The 23,217-nt window shown below is 36.5% G+C and overlaps 1 protein-coding gene across 1 annotated transcript in view; it reads left to right on the top strand.

Moving 5' to 3' along the window:
• The window catches only part of LOC128014431 (copine-8-like), a 64,353-nt gene that overhangs the window by 6,734 nt on the left and 34,402 nt on the right, over window positions 1-23,217 (top strand). Inside the window, exons 3-13 of the mRNA XM_052598019.1 lie at window positions 4,449-4,495; window positions 4,583-4,686; window positions 8,486-8,525; window positions 9,720-9,796; window positions 11,538-11,601; window positions 12,678-12,781; window positions 13,076-13,180; window positions 21,056-21,097; window positions 21,194-21,269; window positions 22,065-22,118; window positions 22,499-22,560. Of these exons, the coding sequence (XP_052453979.1) occupies window positions 4,449-4,495; window positions 4,583-4,686; window positions 8,486-8,525; window positions 9,720-9,796; window positions 11,538-11,601; window positions 12,678-12,781; window positions 13,076-13,180; window positions 21,056-21,097; window positions 21,194-21,269; window positions 22,065-22,118; window positions 22,499-22,560 (775 nt within the window). The remainder of the gene's footprint in view (window positions 1-4,448; window positions 4,496-4,582; window positions 4,687-8,485; window positions 8,526-9,719; window positions 9,797-11,537; window positions 11,602-12,677; window positions 12,782-13,075; window positions 13,181-21,055; window positions 21,098-21,193; window positions 21,270-22,064; window positions 22,119-22,498; window positions 22,561-23,217) is intronic.

Below are 23,217 nucleotides of genomic sequence, written 5' to 3'. Positions count from 1 at the left end.
GGACAGAATACTCTTTCCTTTATCTGATATGTAAGTGTAAACTTTTATTTGGATGTTCATCTAAGGTTTTTTAACGTTAGTTCCTACTGGTTTCACAGTGTTCAGAGAACATTCAAAAGTATTTTTTTTTATAATGTTTGCAAAATGATAGAATGGAATATTCCCTTATTTATATATTTGCAGTATATATATATATATATATATATATATATATATATATATATATATATATATATATATATATATATATATATATAGATCAATGTTTGTTCATATTTATCTAAGAAAATATATTTTGACAACATATAAAAAAAAGGATGTTTTGAACATTCAGAAAACATTTAAACATAGCTTTTTCATAACTCACTGAGAAGATTAGCAAAAAGTTCTTAGAATGTATTCTTGTTAGCTGGGTTTAGAGGGAATTCACGAAATTTGAATTCACGAATTGAACTAAAGCAGGTCTAAAAAAAAGAGAGCACCAAGATTCCCCCAGAGCGGTGAAAAACTGAATTCCATTCATCGGAAGCATTTGGTTGCAGTTACCGCTGCTAAAGATTTTAAATTAAAGGGGGTGATAGGTAATAGGTTTTAAAAATGGAAACCCATTTCTGCCACTAAATAAAAAAAGAAAAAAGGTAATTGCGAGTTTATAACTCTAATAATTCTAACTTCGTAACTCTTAATAGCATGCTATAAAGAGATAAAAACATGCAATTCTGAGAAAAAAAGTCAGTTGCGATCTCAAGTCAATCAATCTCGCAATTGTGACTTTATTTCTAAGATTTGCAAGTTTCTATTATGCAATTATGATTTTGTAACTCATAATTGTGAATTTAAAATAATTCTGAGAAAAAAGACAGAATTGTACTTTATATCGCACATTTGCAACTTTATATCTCAGCATTGCAAGTTTCTATCATGCAGTTACGACTTTTAAAGGGTTAGTTCATCAAAAAACCAAAAATATGCAAGTTTAAAAATATGAACTGGCTCGGCTCGTTGTTCATCTTCAGTTCTCTCTTCACAGCAGTTCAGTCAGTGTACTGTTTGAGTAAATGCGTATTGGAGTTGCGAATCGTTTAAAACGATTCAGTTCGATTTGGTGAACTGGTTCAAAAAGATCTGGTTACATCGAGTGATTCGTTCGTGAACCGGATATCACAAACTGCTTTGTTTTGAACTCTCTCTCACAACAGACATGGAAGAGAAGACAATGCTGAATAAAGTCGTAGTTTTTGCTATTTTTGGACTAAAATGTATTTTCGATGCTTCAAAATATTCTAACCGACCCTCTGATGTCACATGGACTACTTTGATGATGTTTTTCTTACCTTTCTGGACATGGACAGTAGACCGTACACACAGCTTCAATGGAGGGACTGAGAGCTCTCGGACTATATCTAAAATATCTTAAACTGTGTTCTGAAGATAAACGGAGGTCTTACGGGTTTGGAATAGAGCCCGACCGATATGGATTTTTGGGGGCCGATTCTGATGCCGATATTAACTCGAAAAGAGCCGATTTATAAGCCGATATTTTGATTTTGAAAATAAACCGGATATTAGACCCATTTCCTATAAACTGCACTTACACAACATTCAATAGCAAAATATCTACCTGTTCTATGTATGTGGGCTGTATAAACCATTTTCCAGAAGGGATTTATGTAAAAAAAAAAAAAAAAAAAAAGCTTTAGATTACTGTCTCAATGACTAAACAATTGCACATCAAAATTTTTTAATGATCAATAAACAGTCTGGTTTTAAACATTCAACACTTTTACTTTCTTCCAGTTGAAGCTGGTTTTAACAGTCTGTGTGTGTACTATAAATAAATTATAATACTAAAGTTAAAGTATTTGCAGAAGTAGTCCCACACTTTTGCTGCTACAGCATTCACCTTTTTCAGCCATCTGTAGGGCAGAAAGAGAGACAGAGAAAGAATAAGCATGTGTATTAATAATATCACCATGTATCATTACTCATGTCATCATTAGAATTAGAATAATAATAAACAGGGATCTCATACATAGGCAAAAATGAGAATTTTTTTTCCCCTGTTATGTCTGTAAAGCTGCTTTGAAACAATATGTAAAAAAAAAGAAAAAGAAAAAAGCGCGTGTTCAGCTCACATTTATTTACATGTCCCCTCTGGTTTAATCATTTCTGACGCACCTACTGTAGTTACTGTAACTACACTATATTTGCTCTCACAGACACATTCACAACGGACCCGTATATCTTCTCCTCTTCTCTTTGTGCAGTCTGAATCAAAACATCGTCATGCGCTGGCGAACGTAAAGTTAGCCTACTGTTACCGGAAGATTACGGAATCAATTCGAAGTTGAATGGTTAACGTTAGTGCCATGAACACACCGCTGTCAATTTTGAGAAGAACCACCTTCAAACAAGTTAATAGCAAGCATTTAAGGGGCCTGCTAAAAAGGAAGCTATATTAGCGTTAGAGTAACGTAACCAGCCTGAATTCACCAAATTGTTCTCTGGACCTGAGGGTAGCCTCTTCTTCCTTGCTTCTCTCTTAATTATCATCAGCAGGACTAGCGCTATCGCTCGCTTCTTACAACGGGACAGATACATGTTTGCTGCTGACTGAAAGGAGGAACAACAGACTATGAAAGAGCTCCCGCTAAAAGTTTTTAAAACTCCACCAACGCCATAGTGCAGCGCAGCGCAAATCACGTTGTATCTGAAGGGCAACGCTAAACTCAGCGGCCAAGCGCTGTGCATACCGCGTCCTGTGTGAAAGGACCATTACGCGGTCATTATGTGGGAAACACACCGCAATAGAATAAGAATAAGTTAAATGCTAACGTTATAGTTTGACCTCTTATTAACGTTCGCGCTCTTCCACTGATAAACATGGTATTAGCTTTGTGGCTAATCTAATATAGCAATGCATTAGCGGCTGTAAGTGATGTTGCAGAATATTTAGAAGTGATAATGATAGGACCGTTAACTAGAACTACCACACCGCTTTTATATACAGTGTATGAACTAAATCTACAATCATTTCACAGGACAAACGACAGACTCACCTGGGTGGCTTGGCTGATCACTTTCTTCTGTAGTGAATTTCTGGCGCTGTTGTCAACTCTGGAGATGCAGACCGCCCTCTGGTGGGCAAACTATGCAACACTCATAACATGATTGAAGCATGAGACTCTGTTTCTCATGCTTCGCCGATGCCGATTTAAATGCAATTAGCTCATATCGGCCGATAATATCGGCCGGCCAATATATCGGTCGGGCTCTAGTTTGGAACGACATGAGGGTGAGTTATTAATGACATAATTTTGGTTTTTCGATGAACTAACCCTTTAAGCTCTCAGTCGTGTTTATATCTCACAATTCTGAGAGAAAAAAATCTGTATCGCTAGCAGAAAGTCAAAATTGTGAGATACAATTTGCAATTAAGTTTTTTCTTTTTTATTCAGGGGCAAAAATGGGTTTATTGAAGGGGAGCAATAAGCTTTTTTTATATATAAACAAAACAGTAAGAGTTTACTGAGTTTGTTTTTGTTTTTATGCTGTATTTCATTTAAAGATCTATTTAGTATGAATTTAGTATCAGAAATACATTTTCACAGCGCTCTACATTCTTGTGAAATAGCATTCTCGGGTGGCTTTGTGGATCAGTTTGCTTGGTCCTATAGGTATGATCTAGAGACTGGTTGAGCCCCGTTCCTAATTTCTATGACGAGAAACATTAGATTCTCTATGGCAGTATGTAGTTGTGTCTATAAATTTGACTGCATCTTTTTGTTTAGGTGTATTTTTGGAAAATGTCCAGGTCACCATATGCGTCTACACACCCAGCTGACAGAATGAAAGCTAGAAGAGTTTCTCAGTGCATGCAGACAGCTGATGCAGATTTCTCTCTCTCACACACACACACACACACACACATTCATCTCCCAGGACAGATATGAGTACAGGTTGTCACACACTGTAAACTCTAATAGGCTCTGGGGTCCAAACCTGATATAAAGGTGGAGATTAAGCACGCTCTGCAGACCATGTTGGTCTTTTTATAATTAGACATATTTTTAGACACAGTCTGATGGCAGGTATTGGCTCGTGTTCAGAGGAAGGCCCCCGGGCAGCCAAACAGATGTTCAGAGTTATTTCAGCCGCCTGCCGTTGCTTGTGATATGAATTGGCGAGACTTCTGAGCATGTGTCGGTGTGTGTGTGTGTGTATGTGTGGTAATGACACACTCTTCTCACTGCATGTGAGACAAATTAACCAATAATTGTATTCTCAACAGCTCCACACATCTTTCTTTGCTTTTTGTGCATATTTGATTTCTTAATTTGCTGAATTAACAAACCAGAGCCGCTATATGTTCCCTCTTCTTTCCAGCAAGGTGGTGTTTTATATCTCAAGGCAGTTTTCATGCATCTTTTATATTCTTTTCTGTGTAGTTTGTGTGCTGTACACTCAGACTGTGGCGAACAGGGACTGGAGAGAGGTATAGTATTTTCTGAATTTGTGTTTTCAGATCTGTATTTTTGATTTAATTTAAAATAATATGCCTTTTATGCCTTCTATTGTTTAGTTTGGCAGGACAGAAGTCATCGATAACACATTGAATCCAGATTTTGTGCACAAATTCATCCTCGATTACTTCTTTGAAGAGAGACAAAATTTGCGCTTTGACCTGTGAGTACAATCAGCATGCAAAAATAATTTGATGTCCTGAAATGTCAAGTGGTGTAACCTCTAACTTAAATGCAGTAAGATATCTTTAGCCTACATCTTTACTGAAAAAAGTGTATGATTAATTTGCAAATTTACTTAGTAAATTTCACAAATAAATACAAAGAAATGGTAAAAGAAATAAAATAAATATGTGATATTTGAATGTGAATCCATGTGAATGTAAACATATTATTTAAAAATGTAATTTTAATTATTATTATTTTTTTTTATGTAAAAGGTGAAGTTTATATATATATATATATATATATAACAACAAATATTTTTCAGCCTGAATGAATCTTGCATCTCATTTTGCCATTAAAAAAAATAAATAAAATGACACAGGACCACTGGCCAATCATCTTCTGAATGTTGGTTAGACAAGTTTTATTTATTTATTTAAATAGTTTTATTTGTATACTTTTTCATATAATTATAATAATAATAATCATAATAATAATCATAATTTTACGTCAACTCTTTGTTTTTAAGAATTAATAACATCACATGACACATGACAACTCTACATATCTTCATACACCCCACAACAAATCCATCATAGCAGAGGTGTATTGGTTCAGTCTTTTTGTTTGTTTTGAAAAATAAAGTAAAAATAAAATCGTTCCGAGACAAAAATCTGAGGACCACATCATTCACTTGTGTGCCAATAATTGATAGATAGATTTGCATATTTAATGACCTCTATGTTGATTGTAAACCATTTGGCATTCAGAGACAACACATACAGAAGTGCTGTTCTCCCAAGAAACATTTTAGTGTAGTTTTGTATGATTTTACACATACTCACACACACACACACACACACAGCCTGCAGGGTATTGGTTTGTTTCCGCTCAGTGAAGCACATTTTATACAGCAGAATCCCAGAAATGACATTTATGCATTATTCACCTACATCACACACACACACACACACACACACACACACACACATACGGTCAAATACACACTGCTGATCCTCCATTAGAGCAGCCCACTCCATATGTACCACTACAAATCATTTAGATGCACATGATGCACATTATATATGAGTGTTTATTAACATGTGACGTGTGTGTGTGTGTGTGTGTGTGTGTGCGCACATGTGTGTCGATCACTCATGTGATCATCTCCCTGTCCTGATAATATCGTATTCAGGATAAAACATTTGGATGGATATGTCACATCCATCTATAAGTGTGTGTGTGTGTGTGTGTGTGAACACCTGTCAGTTTTACACCAGGTCCCTTCTTACCAAGACTTCTCTTTTGCATTTCTCTGAGATCTGGAGCTGTATATATATATATATAAATTCTAACTTTAGAATCATCTGTTTAGTAACCATGGAGATTTTGATTAGACATTTTTCAGATCAAGACACACCATATCATGGCGATCCGGGTGGTGTAAGCAAACAGCAACCATCTAGAACAACTTTGCGACATCCTAGCAACCACCCAGATCACCCTAGCAAACAACGTGCAGTCCGTTTCCCCAAGCATTGTGTGCCAACTCTGATCGCACGTTCTGTCATTACCAGCAACGGCGGCTCCAACGAACATCCACCAACAGTTTCGCAAACTTGTGTGGTTGGAGGCATCTCGCAACGGTTTAACAACAACCCAGAACAATCTAACCACATCCAGTGTTTTTTCTAGACGCTCAATTCTTGGAATGTTTTTATGGTCTTAGTGTACTTGAACATCCCAAAATGTTTTTGTAACCTTAAATAGATTTCTAATCACAACAAGAAAACTGGGCATTTCAACTAACAATGTTCCCACAATGCTTTTAGCAAAACAGCAACCCCCTCAGAACACCGTAGCAACCGCATACAGTATCAGCATCCTGCAGCCTGCACACAATGACATCATTTAATGAATGACACATGTGTAACCATCATTTATAAATTCATTGGTGACACAAATTTTTCAATATACTGAACGTGGACCCACTTTATATTAAGTGGCCTCTAAGCCCTGTACTCAAAATGTACTTACATTTTAATTAATAATTTAGTACAATGTATTTATTGTGTACATACATGTTTTTACATTGTACTTATATTTAAAAAAAAAAACTACATGTAATTCCATCTGTATTTCATTTCTCTAATTACATTTATAATTACACTGTTGACCCATACTTTACACCTTAACCCCCCCTTAAACTTACCCATACCTCCAACCCTCTCCCTAACCTTACCCCTATCCCACCTCAATAGCAGCAAAAGTGTTTTACAATACAATATGAACACAGTAAGTACATTGTACTTATTTTTTTATGTAAGTACATAGTAGTTAAGGCCACTTAATATAAAGTGGGAACCTGAACGTAAATAATCAAATGCAAGAGCCAGCACAAGCCAAAACCAAACTCCTCAGATGGTGTTTTGTGGTAGATTCTTGGCTCAGAGTTACACACATCCGACACTGTGGCACAACCAAAGTAAACATACTGACGTATGCTCTTATTGACGAGGAGATTTGAACATTAATTTTCGGTCAGGTAAAAGCGTGTTTTGATCTTTGGGGTTTCTCCTGCGGTGGCTGGAAATGTCTGCACATGTGCTGACGCTGCTCATTTTGCACAGCGGGAAGAAGAAAGAGGCAAACAGACTAAGAGAGAGAGACAGCCAAGAGTGTAGATTCATGCTGAGAGGAAAATAACATGTATCCCAACATGACAGATTTTTTCCTCAAACATGTAGGTTGTTGCCACCCACTGAGGTTTCATTTAAGCTGCCGGTGAACAACAGGCATGTGTTCATTCAGAATGTCACAAGAAAACAGAAGCACTGAAATATTTTAGCCTTTAGATTGAAAACTACACAGAAAACAAGAAGTAATAACATGACTTAAAGGTAAAGTGTGCCTTTTAAAGTGGTAAAATATTTTCTTCTTTCCTAAGCCAGTTATAAAAATTTAAGACAGTCTGAGAAACAGTCTTTACCGGCGATTGATAAGTGGTGAATGATGTCATTCATTTGTCCTTATATCGTTATTCAAATACATTAAACACTTTGAATACACTTTGAATTGAATATACCTATTCCAATTACAAAATATAAAACTATACAAAATGCATGATTTTAAGAAAAAATAAAAGCATAAAGGTCCTCCCTAACACCATCCCTGAAATTAACCCTCAGTAGGGTGTAAGTAGATTGTATGAAAATGTATGACAGGATTTAATGGAAATGTAAAAGAGTTAGGAATAGTTAAAATATGCCAATATGTAAAACATTTACAGATTGCAATGAAAGATTGAAACAGTGAACATTAACTCCATGTTTCCTGATGATGTCTCCAAAGGGTAACATGTACAGGGTGAAAAGCAATGGTCCTAATACTGAACCTTGTGGTACTCCTTACAGCACTTGTGATCGATATGATACCTCTTCATTCACTGTCACTATTTGAACCATGCTAATGCAATTCTAGTAATGCCAACATAATTTTAGGCTATTCAAAATAATTTTGGTCATCATAATATCTACGTTTGCGCAATTCAACTACATTGAGTGGTGTATCTTATGCCTCGGGGGAACAAAAAAACTGAAAGTATCTTGATATTGTTTTAGACCTTATTTCAGGAATTTAACCAAAGACCCATTGAAAAAATAATGGAACTGGAAGTGCAAAATTACTAACATGTTTCCAGATTTAAAGACTCATTCCTGCAGCACTTTATTTTGAGGCACATAAATTACACATAATTTCACCCAGCCTCATTCACAGAACTTTCTTCTTATTTCTAGGTATGACCTTGACTCAAAGAGTGAAAACCTGTCCAAACATGTAAGTGTTTTCCTGTAAATGTAAAGGTGATGGACACTGTGGGGGGTGGGGAGGGGGGGTTGAACTAGAAGACTTCTTACAGGTTTTACTTTTGTGTATGTAGCCCTACAGTAGTTTGGCACTCATCACTGAGTTTTTTATCGTAATTTATTCAAGCATTTGTGGGGTCAGAACCATGGGTGACTGTATATTTTAAAATGCACCTGTGGGATTGATGTTCAGAGATTCTGGTCACAGTCATTCTGATCAGCGCTCTGAGGAAATGTCTGCCATTTTCTGTCCTGCCTTTCTACAGTATCTCCAAAACCCTTTTGCCACACATTTTGTCCTCACACAGCAAATCAAGATCTGATCTAGAATAAGGTCTTGTTCTCTTCCATGTTTTTCAGGGAATTTTATTTCATTTTTATTCAGATTTAATTATTTTTTTTCTTTATTTCCCCATGTTAGTCATATTAAAAGTTTCTTTTTTTTTTTTTTACACCTGCCTACATTCACTTGAATTAGTTTTAAAATGCAGTCTGGAATCAAATTATCACAGGCTCATGAAAATCTAATATGAAGTAAAGTAAACCATTTCAATAATTGTTTATTTTTATTTATTCAATAAAAAGAATATTATATGTTATTATTTTTTATTTTTTTTTGATTAATTATTACACATTTGCATGGTCTACAAGGTTGACATCTAAGAAATTAATTGAAATGGAAGATTGAACATGAACATGAACTTTACACTGAAAATGAAGTGTTCATTTGAAAAAGCAAAACGTTGCCATCTGAGAACAAATACTAGCTCAAAGGCATGAAACATTCACAACCTGTTTAACTTCCATAATGTGACATGTTTCTGGGCAGAGTCTGACTGTGACTTTAGTTTATCTGTTAAAAAGAAAATCCTGATCGTATTGTGAATTAATAATCTATGCACATTATTTCAAACAAGAAGCGAGTTTCTTCCAAATTCTGCTCCAAAACAACTTTTCTGCTAATGTAACTAAGCATTTCTTATATTATAAATATAATGTTAGCTGTTAATATACTATATATTTAATTATAAATAGGTAACCATTTTGATTTCATGTTGACTTGAATGTGTACTGAGATAAAAAGCAACTTATCTCGGACTCAAATGCCCCAAAATCATAAAGTGTGAATAATGCTTCCATTCCTGCCGTCTGTGTGTGTTTACAGGACTTCCTGGGCCAGATGTACTGTACTCTCGGAGAGGTGGTGGGCTCTCAGGGTAGTCGTATGGAAAGATCCCTTGTGTAAGTGCTGCATTTGAGCTTCATGCTTCTCTGAAACACAATGTGTCAAAATATGATTTCAATTCTCACCTAACATGTTTTCATTTTGGGTTTATCTTTGTTTATATGGGCAGTTGAGTTCATTTTTACTGTTTTTAACATATATTTGGGCCCCATGTATCCCTGTATGTCATGTGTGTATGGATGTGTGTGCTGTTGGTGACACATTGGGTGGTAATATGGAATGATGAGTGTTATATAACCAGAGCTGCCTGCACTCGTTCATTCACTCAGACCTCAATGAACATTCATTTACTCATGTACTGCAGCAAATAAATACATTTAGATGCGTTTACAAGTGAAAGCGATACACTGAATCGCTCATGGAAATGCATATGAATAAATTTCCTTTTTGAGCATGTTTCCATTCCTGACCGTCACATTTACAGTCAAAAATGGCAGATTGAGCATTATGATTGGCCCAATCACCTGTCAATCAAACTCCTTACATAGGGTCAATTAATATAGCTACTTAAAGGTGTGTTACTTTTGACAATTATAATGCTTTCAAAAGTTGTTTTTAATCACTTAATTATTTATATTCAAATAATGAAGATTTATGTCTCCCATAGGTTGTTTCGATGTAATTTCCCCTTAAATACTTTCAATGCATTCAATGTAATTATGTTAGCTTGTAGCATATAGAAACCCAGAAAATGTAGCTTATGCATAATTTGTAAACAAGCACATCATCTGGTAAGCATTTTGTGTGTGTTGCGTGAATATCTCTTTGTTAAATAAGTAACACAGTCCAGTTCCAGGAGGAACGAAGTACAACCTTTTGATAGTTTACATTGCAAGTTAACAAACTTAGACATATAAAAGTGATATAATGTTATAATTTTGCTATGTTCCTGACAGGGAATGTCTTGATGTCACACATGTGATATCAGGTTAATTAAAAGAGTAGATTGAGTGAAGTTTGAACTGCTTTTAAATATGATTAGCTTATAGCTTTGAGCAACACTGATACTCTCTCTCTCTCTCTCATTATTTTTTATTGTAAGTAATTCCTGGTAGACGGCTGAACATTTCAGGTTAATTTAGGAGAGTGCCTCAGAGGACATGTGCAGATCCAGAGCAGATTAAAGGCATGTCTTAAGTTAGCAGAGATCTGCTTCTCTAACCTCTATAACATAACCCACAACTACTTACTGGAATTGAACCAAGCACTAAAGGCAGCGCATAAGTAAGGCAAAAGTTTGTTCTCTCATCAAATCATCTTCAAAATCTTTGTCAGGCACTTGCGCAGGATGCTGAAGTGTTGGGTCCATACAATTTAAATTCAATTCGGGCTTGGGCTTCTTGAGTGTAGTCTTATATAAGGGCACAGCAAACACTCATGCATTCATTCGTCTGTCTGCTTCCACAAACACTCATTTATTTATGCATTCATAACTGTTGAAAGGGGACAATCACTTATTAATGTTCACTCATTCACACAGCACGGGCTCAACATATGCATTGGTTTAACATTGTCAACATATTGATTGATGACGCTTTTAACATGCCCTTTCCTCCAAAGCAGAGTTCTGCTGTTTAGTGCTCTTAAACAGGTTCAGTCCTCCTGGAGTAGGGTAAGGTTACGTGTCAAGGATGTCCTTTCTAGGATTGCTCTGTTGTGTGTTCCTGAAGTGCTAGTTGTCAAGAACAATATTGTCTGGGCTTCTTTAGTAACACACAGTGTACCTTCTGACTTTAGAGGAATTCCTGGGAAGAACTGTGGAACTATTATTGTGAAAGCTGAAGAACTTGGAAATTGCAGGGTACTTTGACTAATCTTTTCATCTCTTCTTGTATTTTCTCTTCTCTCCTGGTCTCATCTTACCTCTTCTTGTCTCTTTTTGTCTCATCTCTTCTCCCCTTTTCTCTCATCTCCGTGTGTAATGTGGTTTTGTCTCTTGTTTTATGATCTGTTGTGATTTTTTCCTTTCTCATTTGTCTTGTCTCATTTATTCTCTTCAGATGTTGTGTTGTCTCATGTGTTGTGTTCCTGTCTCATTTCTTCTAATCTATATTTTTTGTGTCATGTTTAATCGTCTCATCTGTTTTGTCTTGTCTTGTCTCTCTTACTGTCTTGTTTATTTTCATCTACTATTTCTTTCTTGTCCTCTCTTCTGGTCTCATTTGTCTTGTCTGCTCTAGTTTAATTTATTCTCTTCCTTCCATGTCTTGTCTTATGGCATCTTTTCCTGTCTTGTTTCTTCTAATTTAATGTTTTTGTCTTGTTTTCTTTTTTTTGCTTCTTTTTTTTTCTATTCTTGTCTCATTTAATGTTTTTGTCTTATTTTCTTTTTTTTTTTGCTTCTTTTTTTTCTATTCTTGTCTCATTTTTTCTCTTTTACATCTACAAATGTCATCTCTCCATGTCTAATTTCTTCTCATCAAGTCATTTTTTTCTTTGTCTCATCTTGTCTCTTCTTGTCTTCTTTTCATGTCTTGCATTGTCTCGTCTTCATTTCCGGCCTCATTTCTTCTCATATCTATAGTAGTCTTTCTTTTACCTCGTCTTTTTTAAGTTTACTTCTCTTCTTGTCTTATTTATTTTGTTCATGTTTTGTGTTGTCTAATGTCTTCTCTTCCTGCCTTGTTTCTTCTCATCTAATGTTTTTTTTTTTTTTTCTTGTTTAATTTGTCTTGTCTCTTCTTGTCTCATTCTCTCCACATCCTCTCTTCATCTCATCAAGTCTTTTTGTGGTCTGTTTATTCTTGTCTATTTGTGCCTCTACATTTCTTGTCTCTCTTCCATATTTCTTCTGTCTCTCTTGTTCTCTTCTTTTCTTTTTGTAAATGTACAGCACATCGTCATACAATCTGTGCTTGTGTGTTCTTTTTTAATCAGGAGTCAGTATTGATGCAGTTTTGTGGCAACAAACTGGACAAGAAAGATTTCTTTGGAAAGTCAGACCCTTTCTTGGTCTTTTACCGTAGCAATGAAGACGGAACGTAAGTTTAAATTTTTCTTAAAAGTACAGACAAAAGAATAAGAAATGTGCAATTTATTTTTATTTATATCACTACTCGTATTTGAAATGTTACATTTAATGTTTAAAGTCTAATGATATGGTCATGTTTGAGACTAATATCTTGTCTTTGAGCCTGGTCTTGGTATTCTATGACACTCTTTGCCTCGCAGTGATGATGCATGTGTGACGTGACCTATTTAAGAGCCCTTTCACACTGACTGATTCTCAGCTCCCATGCTGTGGTTCCTCCTCTTTGACATGTCCTGTTTCTCAGATTTACCATCTGTCATAAGACGGAGGTGGTGAAAAACACGCTGGACCCTGTATGGCAGGCCTTCAAGATCCCGGTCAGAGCACTGTGTAACGGGGACTATGACAGGTGGGTCAAATATTAGACCTCTGAGCAGGGGCGTAGATTACGCGGGGGACGCGGGGGACGTGTCCGCCCCCACTTTTATCATCACGGAAATTCTTCCCCTGCACTTTTTCGTGCAAGTGTGTTCGTATAGAGGTTTTCAAGAGCTGGTGTGAATAAATATAAATGTAAACTCCAAGAGTCAGGATAGTCTGCGAATGACCTGATGTTTTTTTTTTTTTTTTTGGACCGAGAAGGCGAAATGAGCATCACGGAGTGCTAAACTCTCCTGCACTGTGTGTGTGTGTTTCATTCATACTCGAAACCGGAGGGCGCTCTCGCGGAGAAAGTCATAACAGGAAACTCCTAATATGGACAACAGCGTCCAGCTATCACTGTATGAAAAGAGTTGTTTTCGGATTTGTTTTTTTTTTCAAGTCCAAAAAAATCTCCAGCAGGTGATAAAGAATATGAACAATGCAGTGCTAATTGACACAGCATTTATTACAGTATAGAAACTATTCTGCCTTATTACGTGATAAAAAAGTGTTTGTAGTATATAAACAAATAATTATTATTTGTTAATGTCCAGCAGTTATGAATTTCTAAGACAATTAAAAGCTAGAAATTAGAAAAAAATAAAATTTGCCTATAGTATCCACTACCAGTCAAAAGTTTTAGAACAGTAAGCCTGTTCATGTTTTTTAAAGATGTTCAACAAGCCTGCATTTATTTGATCCAAAGTACAGCCAAACAGTTATTTTTTTAAATATTTTACTAGCCTATTCAAAATAGCTGTTTTCTATTTGAATATATTTCAAAATGTAATTTACTGAGATTTCAAAGCTGAATTCTTTTATTTATTTTTTGCATCATTACTCCAGAAATAATTCTGCTAATTATGCTTTTGCTGTACTTTGAATTAAATAAAGGCAGGCTTGGTGAGCAGAAGAGACTTTTTTCAAAACATTAAAAATCTTACTGTTAAAAAACTGTTGGTAGGCTATATAGATTACAGAAATGTCATATCATAATGTTATACAGTATGTATATATATATATATATATATATATATATATATATTTACACACAATTTTCTGTCCCCCTCACTCCTGAAAAGATGGCTACGCCCCTGCCTCTGAGCTTCAAAGACACTGAACAGGATATTGACATGGTGGAAGTGAGAAATATATTAGCATTAAAATTTAGTTTAGTTTATGTTTTTAGTGTAAGTAGTTTTTGAAAGAAACAAATAATTAAAAAATATATATTTAAGCAAAATGTTGATATATTTTACTTGTTCTTTATTCCTGTGTTGCGAAGCTGTATTTGCAGCATCATTACTCCAGTCTTCAGTGTCCTATGATTTTTTTGGAAACAATTGTAATATGCTAATTTCATTCTAAAATGAAAAAGAACAGCATTTTCTGAAATATACATATTTAGTTAAATACTGATTTCTCACCAATCTCTTAATTTGTTAGATCATTTGCTTCGTTGCACTTACTAAGATGATAAAAAATGTTAAATACAAATCTCGCTGACCCTAAAGTATAGAGCAGTAGTGTATATGTTTATGTGTCAACCTTGTTACAATTATAACTTCCTCTTATTAAAATAATAAACTACTTTATTACAAAAGAAAGAAAGAAAAGTCAAAATGACTTAATTTCAGATGAATTCAGCATCTTTTTAGTTACTTTACTTTATTGTTTTTATGTTTGCTAGCTGGCAGTTATCTTAAAATGTCAACCCTGTTACAAAGATAAAAAATATTATATATATATATATATATATATATATATATATATATATATATATATATATATATATATATATATATATATATATATATGGTAACACTTTAGAATAGGTAACACTTGTTAACTATTAACTATGACATTTCTCTCAATAAATTCTTAATTTGCTGCTTATTAATAGTTAGTTAGGTAGTTGTTAAGTTTAGGTATTGGGGTGGATTAGGGATGTAGAATAAGGTCAAGTAGAATAAGGCATTAATATGTTCTTAATTAGCACTAATACATGGCTAATATTATAGTAATATGCATGCTAATAAGCAACTAATAGGTGTTACCTATTCTAAAGTGTTACTATATATATATATATATATATATATATATATATATATATAATAGAAAAGTAAAGTTTCTTCTAGGGCTGCCCCCTAAAAGTCGACTAATCATTAGTCAGCAGAGGCTTGGTGGACCAAAATGTTATTAGTCACAAAAAAAATCCACACTGGCGAAGTCACGAGATCATTAATGCCTGGTCTATGGTACAGTACATCGGGCAGGACATCCGGACACTCGCCTATCATTCATTGATCACAAATATGGCTTATCATCTGAAATATGTAAGTATTTGCAACTTTATATGGCCACTCAATCTAAAGTTAACCCAGAGAAATGTGCGCTTTATAAGCGTCTGGGTGGAGTCTGGAAGCTGAACAGTAGCACTCACTGCTGGACAGATGGAGACGCCAGTGTGCTCACCTGCTCTTGTCTTGTCTTGTCCTGTCTAGTGTAGTCCAGCTCTGTCTTATTCAGTGTTTCTTATAGAGCCTCAGTATAGCAGTTGTGTTTACCTCCTCTGTGCTGTACCCAGCGGTCTTCGTAGAGCTTTGCAGAGTACTCCTTTTTTCATCTGTGCTCCTGGTCTCTCCGTTTAAGAGTCGCCCAGACCTCCGGTTGAAATCCTGAGTTACCCCTTTGAAGAAGTGGTCAAGGACCCTGAGTTACTTTGTGAATCCTTAGTTCTGTTTATCAGCCGTGCAGCGCATCCTTATTTTCTCATTAAACAAGACTGTACCTGCTTTTGTCTCTGGACCCCTCTCATTTATCACACCCTCATACTCACTTCTTTGGAAGGTGTAGCTGGATCACAAATGATTTGTTTGAACATAAATCAGGGTAACATTCCCTTCAAAATTAACCGTAATCCACTGTGTCTTCAGTGGCCCAGATGTCAGGAGTAAAAAAAGGAAAGTAAAAAGTATCCATCCATTAAAAAAAGTGTCTCAAACGGCTCCAGGGGGTGAACATAGGCCTCCTGTGGCGAATCGCTGCATTTTGGTAAGAAAAATATCCATATTCAAAATGTAATGATCACTTTAATCTATCTTGTGCTCACTGTTGTAAACTGAAGCAGTTCTGGGCGTATGACGTATGAGGTCAGCTTTGCACATGCACCGCTCAGAAGTGACGAACGTGGAAATGCAGCAGAGAGATCAAAACAAACAATGGTCACTAATTAGAAATACAAAATTAGGAGTTCAAGGATTCAGAGCATTATTGTCATATACCCAGTGAGGAAACAAGTTTCCCTACGAAATGAAATTCTTACTTTACTGTCCAAAATGAATGCCAAGACACATACACAATGATACAAACTATACACACATACATACATGCAATGTAAGAAATGTAGGGAATTTATATTCTTCTTTTAAAGAGGAATCAAATCTAAAGATTTGAATTACTTTAATTGAACTGATTCCAAATTTAATTAGTTTATACTTCATCAACGGTTTGTCCCGTGAATCTTAACATATTTCAGAACAGACCTTCTCAGACAGGAGTCACGTTATCACTTCTCTAAATGCTGACATAGGCTGGACAGGAAATGGGTCCAGACAGTTTGAATATTGTTGATCCTTAATAGCTTTAAGACCTCAGACAGGAGAATGTAGACTCTTTTAATTCCTTTGGCAGTAGCCGATTTTGCTGTGTATTTGTGTGTTTGTTCCCTGAGGTCCTACAGAAACATAATAATAAAAACTATGCTGCAGCAGTAGGAATATAGACTATGAAAATAGAACTATAGACTATGTATAACTATATATGCGAGGATAGAGTAGGAATATAGAATGTGAAAAATAGAACTATAGACTATGTATATGATAGGTATATATGTGAATGTACAGTATTCACAATTCCTAACTTAAGTGCAAAAATAAATAGTTCAGTAACATGCAAATTGAGTGCAACTACATGATAACAATAGCAGCAGTAACAGTAACAGTTGTGCAAATTGGGAGGCTACATGAGTGATATTAACAAATATGCAATGGTAGTAACAAAAGCAATGACATTACAAATGTTCAAATGAGATGAAACCATTTGAACTGATTGTTCTCTGCGATAGATAAGTCCACTAGCTAGCTACCTGTTTAAGAGTCTACTAGCTGAGGGGAAGAAGGAGCTCCTTAATCTGGAAGTTCTGTCATTTACACTCATATACCTCCGTCCTGAGAGTAGAAGTGTGAGCAGTCTGTGTTGGGGGTGGGTGGGCTCTTTGATGATGGATGCAGCTCTTCTGTGGACTTCTGGGGTCCTGATGATCTTTTCAGCAGTCTTCACCACACTCTGCAGACGTTTGCGGTTCTTCACTGTAGTGCTGTCATACCATGCAGTTATGCAGGTGATCAAGACGCTATCACCTACACAACTGTAGAAGCTGTTGAGGATCTTAGGTGACATGCCAAACTCCCTCAGCCTCCCAGGAAGTAAAACCAGCTGGGCGGTGTTGAGTGAGAACACACCCTTGTGGAGTGCCAATGTTTGTAAAGACAGTGTCCAAGGCCCTATTTCCAATCCTAACAGACAGGAAGTGATGAGCTGATGAGACAGTAGGAGGGGGTGGGAGGGGGGTTGAGTGGTCTGAGTGTGCCTCATCTCTGTGTCGATGCTGGAGGTCTCGAAGCGGGCATAGAAGGTGTTAAGGTCATCCGGTAGGCTGTCTGAGGAGCTGATAGTCCTGGAAGATGCTCAAGATGCAAGAGTCCTGCTCAATTTGTAGGGTCCAAAGCTTAACCTTTTTTGGTGACAGGGATTGTTTGTTTGAGTCTTTGCCTGTAGGCCAGGTACATGAACAAAGAGATGTGGTCTGACTATCCAAAGTGGGAGCGGGATGCAGCCCTGTATGCATCGCATATGTTGCTGTAAACATTATCCAGTGTGTTTTATCGTGGGTGAGAATGTCCACCTGTTGGTGATATTTAGGAAGAACAGTCCGTAATTTGCACTGATTAAAGTTGCCAGCTGCAATAAAAATGGCATCAGGGTGAGCTTTCTCTAGTGCGCTTAGTACATCATGGAGCTTGCCTAGCGCTACTGTGGAGGAAGCTCACGGGGGGATGCAAACAGCGGCTATAAACATAGCAATAATTTTCCTCGGTAGATAATAGCGACAGAATTTCTGCAATAAAAACTCCAAGTTCGGTGAGCGGTGCTTAAAATCAGTCAGGGTGTCTCTGCACCAAGAGTTATTAATAAACACACACACCTCCCCCTTTTGCCTTACCGGAGGCTGCAGTCCGGTCGTCCTCAGTGTATGGAATGAGTCTGTAGCTGAACAGAGTATTGCGGGACTTTCTCTGAGAGCCAGGTCTCGGTGAAAATCAGAGCGCAGCATTCTCTTATTTCCCGCTGTGATGTAACCCTTGCTCTCAGCTCATCCAGTTTGTTTTCAAGAGATCGGACCTTAGCTAACAACAGGCTGGGTAGCGGTGGTCACCTAGCGCAAGCTTTTAGCTTAGCATGAAGCCCTACCCTTTTGCCTCGTTTGCGTCATCATCTCCGGTCAGCTACCTAGCTCGAGCTAAGTGCTTCAGGGCCTTCCTGGGGGTGGTGGCAGTGACTGTGGTAGTGACTAATGTGTTGTAGCTCCGGAGGTATAAAATTGGTAAATTCAAGATGGTGGGCTGAATTGGTGATGTCCAGTAATGCCTGTCTGTTTTACGTTAGCAGTGCACTGCATTTGTGCATGGCAGATATACAGAAAAAAAAAACAACATTCAGCCTCGGGGGCGCCATCTTGCATTGCATTTTGTAAAGAAGAATGTCAGAGGTTTTTGATATAAATCAAGAGGAGACTGGTTTTCCTTTGCTAAAGTAAGGAAACTTTGCTTCCTTTGATCCTGTAAACATACATTGGTTTTCAAGAGAATTACCATCGCATGCGAAACGCTGACCCCATATGTCATCAATCCGGAGCTGCTTCCATGTATAACTGTAGCGCAAGCTACATTAAAGGTGCTGTAGGGAACTTTTGTAAAAAAATATTTTTTACATATTTGTTAAACCTGTCATTATGTCCTGACAGTAGAATATGAGACAGATAATCTGTGAAAAAATCAAGCTCCTCTGGCTCCTCCCAGTGTCCTATTGCCATTTGCAGAAACTCCATCGCTCCCGGTAAAAAACAACCAATCAGAGCTGCTGTCCGTAACTTTGTTTGTGTTCAAAATGTAGAAAAATGTATATAATAAGCGAGTACACCATGAATCCATTTTCCAAACCGTGTTTTTGGCTTGTCCTGAATCACTAGGGTGCACCTATAATAAGTGTTTATATTCGGACTATTTTAGATTGCTTCGGGGGTACCGCGGCGGAGTAACCCAGTACCTTTGTGATTCTTCATAGACATAAACAGAGAGAAGTAGTTCCGGCTACAATGTTCTTCCACAAGACGCAAGCAGTTCTGTTTATTAACCGCTAGAGCGTCAAAAGTTCCCTACCGCAGCTTTAAAGTGATTATTACATTTTGAATATGGATGTTTTTCTTACAAAAAAATAAAACTTCACCACAGGAGGCCTTTGTTCACGGAGCTGTGTCAGACACTTTTTTTTATGGATGGCCGCCTTTTATTTAACTTCTTTTGGACTGATGAATGCAACACCGATTGAGTGGCATTAAACAGCTTGAAAAATCAAAAGCCCTATTCGGACGGGACTAGTTTTACAGGGGGTCGTTAGAGAAATCTGCGTTTCACAGACGTACTTGGTGATTTTAATCCCGTCCGAATCTGCCACGTCTGTGTTTTTCTCACACAACCTCTGTGATTATTCCAGAGCAAATTACCTACCGTTTTTCAGCAAACTCAGTGATCCTCTGAGAAAACTAACCGGTGATATTTTATTTCACAAAGCGTTTCCTTGTGTGTTTTGGCCAACGTGAATTACCGTAGATGCTCTTACCACGCGGATGTTTGATAGATTTGCTTAGCGGCAGATAAATAATAATAAAAAAATAATACAAATAATAAAATCAAGAGCAAGATCGCGTAAACTGTTAATACCGGCTATTGTAATATCAGCATCAGGTAAGATTACTCACGTTCATTTATGTACTCAGTTACATAATGTTTTAATTACATTTAATAAAGAAAAAGCCACATTAACATGGTTTTGTTATACTAGCCATTTAGTATTTATTGTGTAATAATACTAATGGCAATCATTCTGAATGAATGCAATGCACGCATACAGAGCACGTGATCTCTGTGACGCCCAGATGCACAAATTAGACCCTGCCACCTCTGTAATAAACACGGAGATACTAGTCCCGTCCGAATTGGTACACAGACGTCAGGTGGTAAGAATCGAAACTCAAACGTAGTTTAGAAAACTAGTCCCGTCCGAATAGTGCTAAAGACAATGTTTAATATAACTATGTATGAAAGAAGAAAGTCATGTATACCTAGGATACCTCTGGGGTGAGTAAAACACAGCCTAATTTTCATTTTTGGGTGAACTAACCCTTCAAATCCAACAAACTCAATCACTTAGGATACAACCAGCATCTAAACAATGGCAGACTTTTGACAGCTCACTCAGGGCAGGTCTGTGATAAAACAGTCTGATCTGAGAATGTGATCATTATTTATTAACCAGTGAGTGGATTTTTATCATTATAGGGTGGATGCACATACTGCCAAAACACGTATGTTCAAAAAACGTTTTGATGACCCCTTTAAAATCTTTAGATATTTACTTAATCTTTAAAGGAATTGACTTATAGTAACATCAAAATCTACTAACCTCAAAATGCTACATACTTTCAGTGACTAAACTTTCTTTTCTTTTCTTTTTTTTGCAGAGCGATAAAAATCGAGGTTTATGACTGGGACAGAGATGGAGGGTAAGAAAGAAGCAATGATTCTGTAATACTGAAGATAAGATGCATCAAGATAAGTCATTAGACTGTGTGTGTGTGTGTGTTTGTGTGTGTTTTCAGTCATGACTACATTGGTGAGTTCAGCACCAGCTACAGGGAGCTCTCTAAAGGCCACTCTCAGTTTACTGTGTGGGAGGTGAGCCACTGTCATTTTCCTCATGTATTTTTCACACACATATGCCTAAAATATTGTAAACGTCTTTTAGAAAAATCCTAGCTTTTATTGCAAATATTTACATTACTTCATGAGTGTGTAGTTGAAGCCTGAGGAACTAAAAGCATTGAAGCTACTTATTATTTTATATGTAGCATTGGAAGATCTGATTTGTCAAACAGTTCAATGAAGCAAAAAAAAAAAAAAAAAGTTTCCCTAATTAAGTTTAAGGAAAATGTCTAGCTACATGAATATTTACTTATCTTATTTAATATGATGTGAAATGTAGCTCATATACAATAACTATTTTACGAACTGTGTCTGCATTTACGGTCTTGTGTAAATTGTTTCTGGCCTTTATGTGACATTTCTTCCCCCATCCCTGTGAAATCTCATATTTTTTCATCAATATCTTTTGTATGACCTCCACATTACTGAAGCATAAAATAAAACCCATAAGGGACAAGAACACTTATCAAAGCCAACCGCAGCAGAAGAACCTTAGATTACAGCGAGAGGTCTAGGAAATCTCCACCAAGACCTTCTGATGAGATAGTTTTTTGACGCAATCAATATATGTGTTGAATTTCTTTAAGACATTTACGCATTCTTGGTGTATTCACCATGTCCACCTATCATGAAAAAACACAGAGCAAGAAAAATAAAAAATAAATAAAATGAATGAAATGAAAAACAAAACTTAAAAAAAATTATATAAACTGAGATTAATCAACATTTCAGCAAAATCCTGTGTCTGACATTGCTGAATTTCTGCAGGTGCTGAACACCAAGAAAAAGAAAAAGAAGAAGAAATATCTAAACTCAGGAACCGTGAGTGTTTTTTTTTTTTACTAGATCCTCCAGTTTAATTAATGAAAAAAAAGTTCCAAAGAAGAACAAAAGAAAACAATACATGTTTGTTCTAACAAACAAACATCCTTATTGGTAAGACTTCTTATAGAAGGTCCTACATTATATCTTCATAAGCAATGCACAATGCCTTCATAAGCTGTGCATATAAATATTCATATATTTTGATGTAGCTCATCATTGGTCTGCCCTGATGCCATGACTCTAGAGAGTTACATCATCACCCTGAGCATGAATATTGATATGACATTTATGATTAAAGTATGCATTGCTTACTGAAAGTGTGATGCTGCCCTTTAGGACTCTACATAGGAAGTGTTACCAAACTTTCATGTTGACAGGTCACTCTGCTGTCCTGCTTCATTGATATCGAGGTTACGTTCCTGGACTACATCAAAGGAGGGTCAGTATTTTTGTGTGTGTTTACTTTTACAATCCCTTTGAACAAAGATATAGATAAATGTAATTAATGCATAACTACATACCATAGTTTTATACCAGATGAAAGCTATAATATAATAATAGCCATAACTGACAGTGAAAATGCATTTTTATTCCTAATTAAACTGTATATTTTGTGTGTGTGTGTGTGTGTGTGTATAACAGTATGCAAAGACATCTCTACTACTAACATAATCCTTTTTCCCCTATGGAGGGAACAGAGACATTGAGGGGTTGATCTTGGGAGCTTGAAACCAATAGAAAAGGGCATTGAAATTGGTCAGTGCAATTTGCACACCTGGCCACCCTCAAACATCTGGGTATATAAGGAGCCTGTGTGTAATTGTGAAAGCTTTGCATCTAATAATGGAGAACAGCAGTCCAGTGTTCACCACTCATGGTAAACTGAAAATTGGACCTGAAAAGCATCAACTACCATCTCATAAAATGAAAAGGCATTGAACGCAACTGGTACCATGTGTAGATTAATCTGGTGGTATTGGGTGTAGCCAAAATTGCAGCTCTGCATGTCTGGTAATGAGGCACTTTTCACTAAGGCCAAAGAGGCAATGACGCACCTGGTTGAGTGCGCCCTCACAACCAATACCTCAGACTTGAT

This window comes from Carassius gibelio, chromosome B25 (assembly GCF_023724105.1).
Source record: "Carassius gibelio isolate Cgi1373 ecotype wild population from Czech Republic chromosome B25, carGib1.2-hapl.c, whole genome shotgun sequence".
Taxonomy (NCBI): Eukaryota; Metazoa; Chordata; class Actinopteri; order Cypriniformes; family Cyprinidae; genus Carassius; species Carassius gibelio.
Note: the sequence above shows the minus strand (reverse complement) of the source record. Positions and strands in the feature narration are given on the sequence as shown.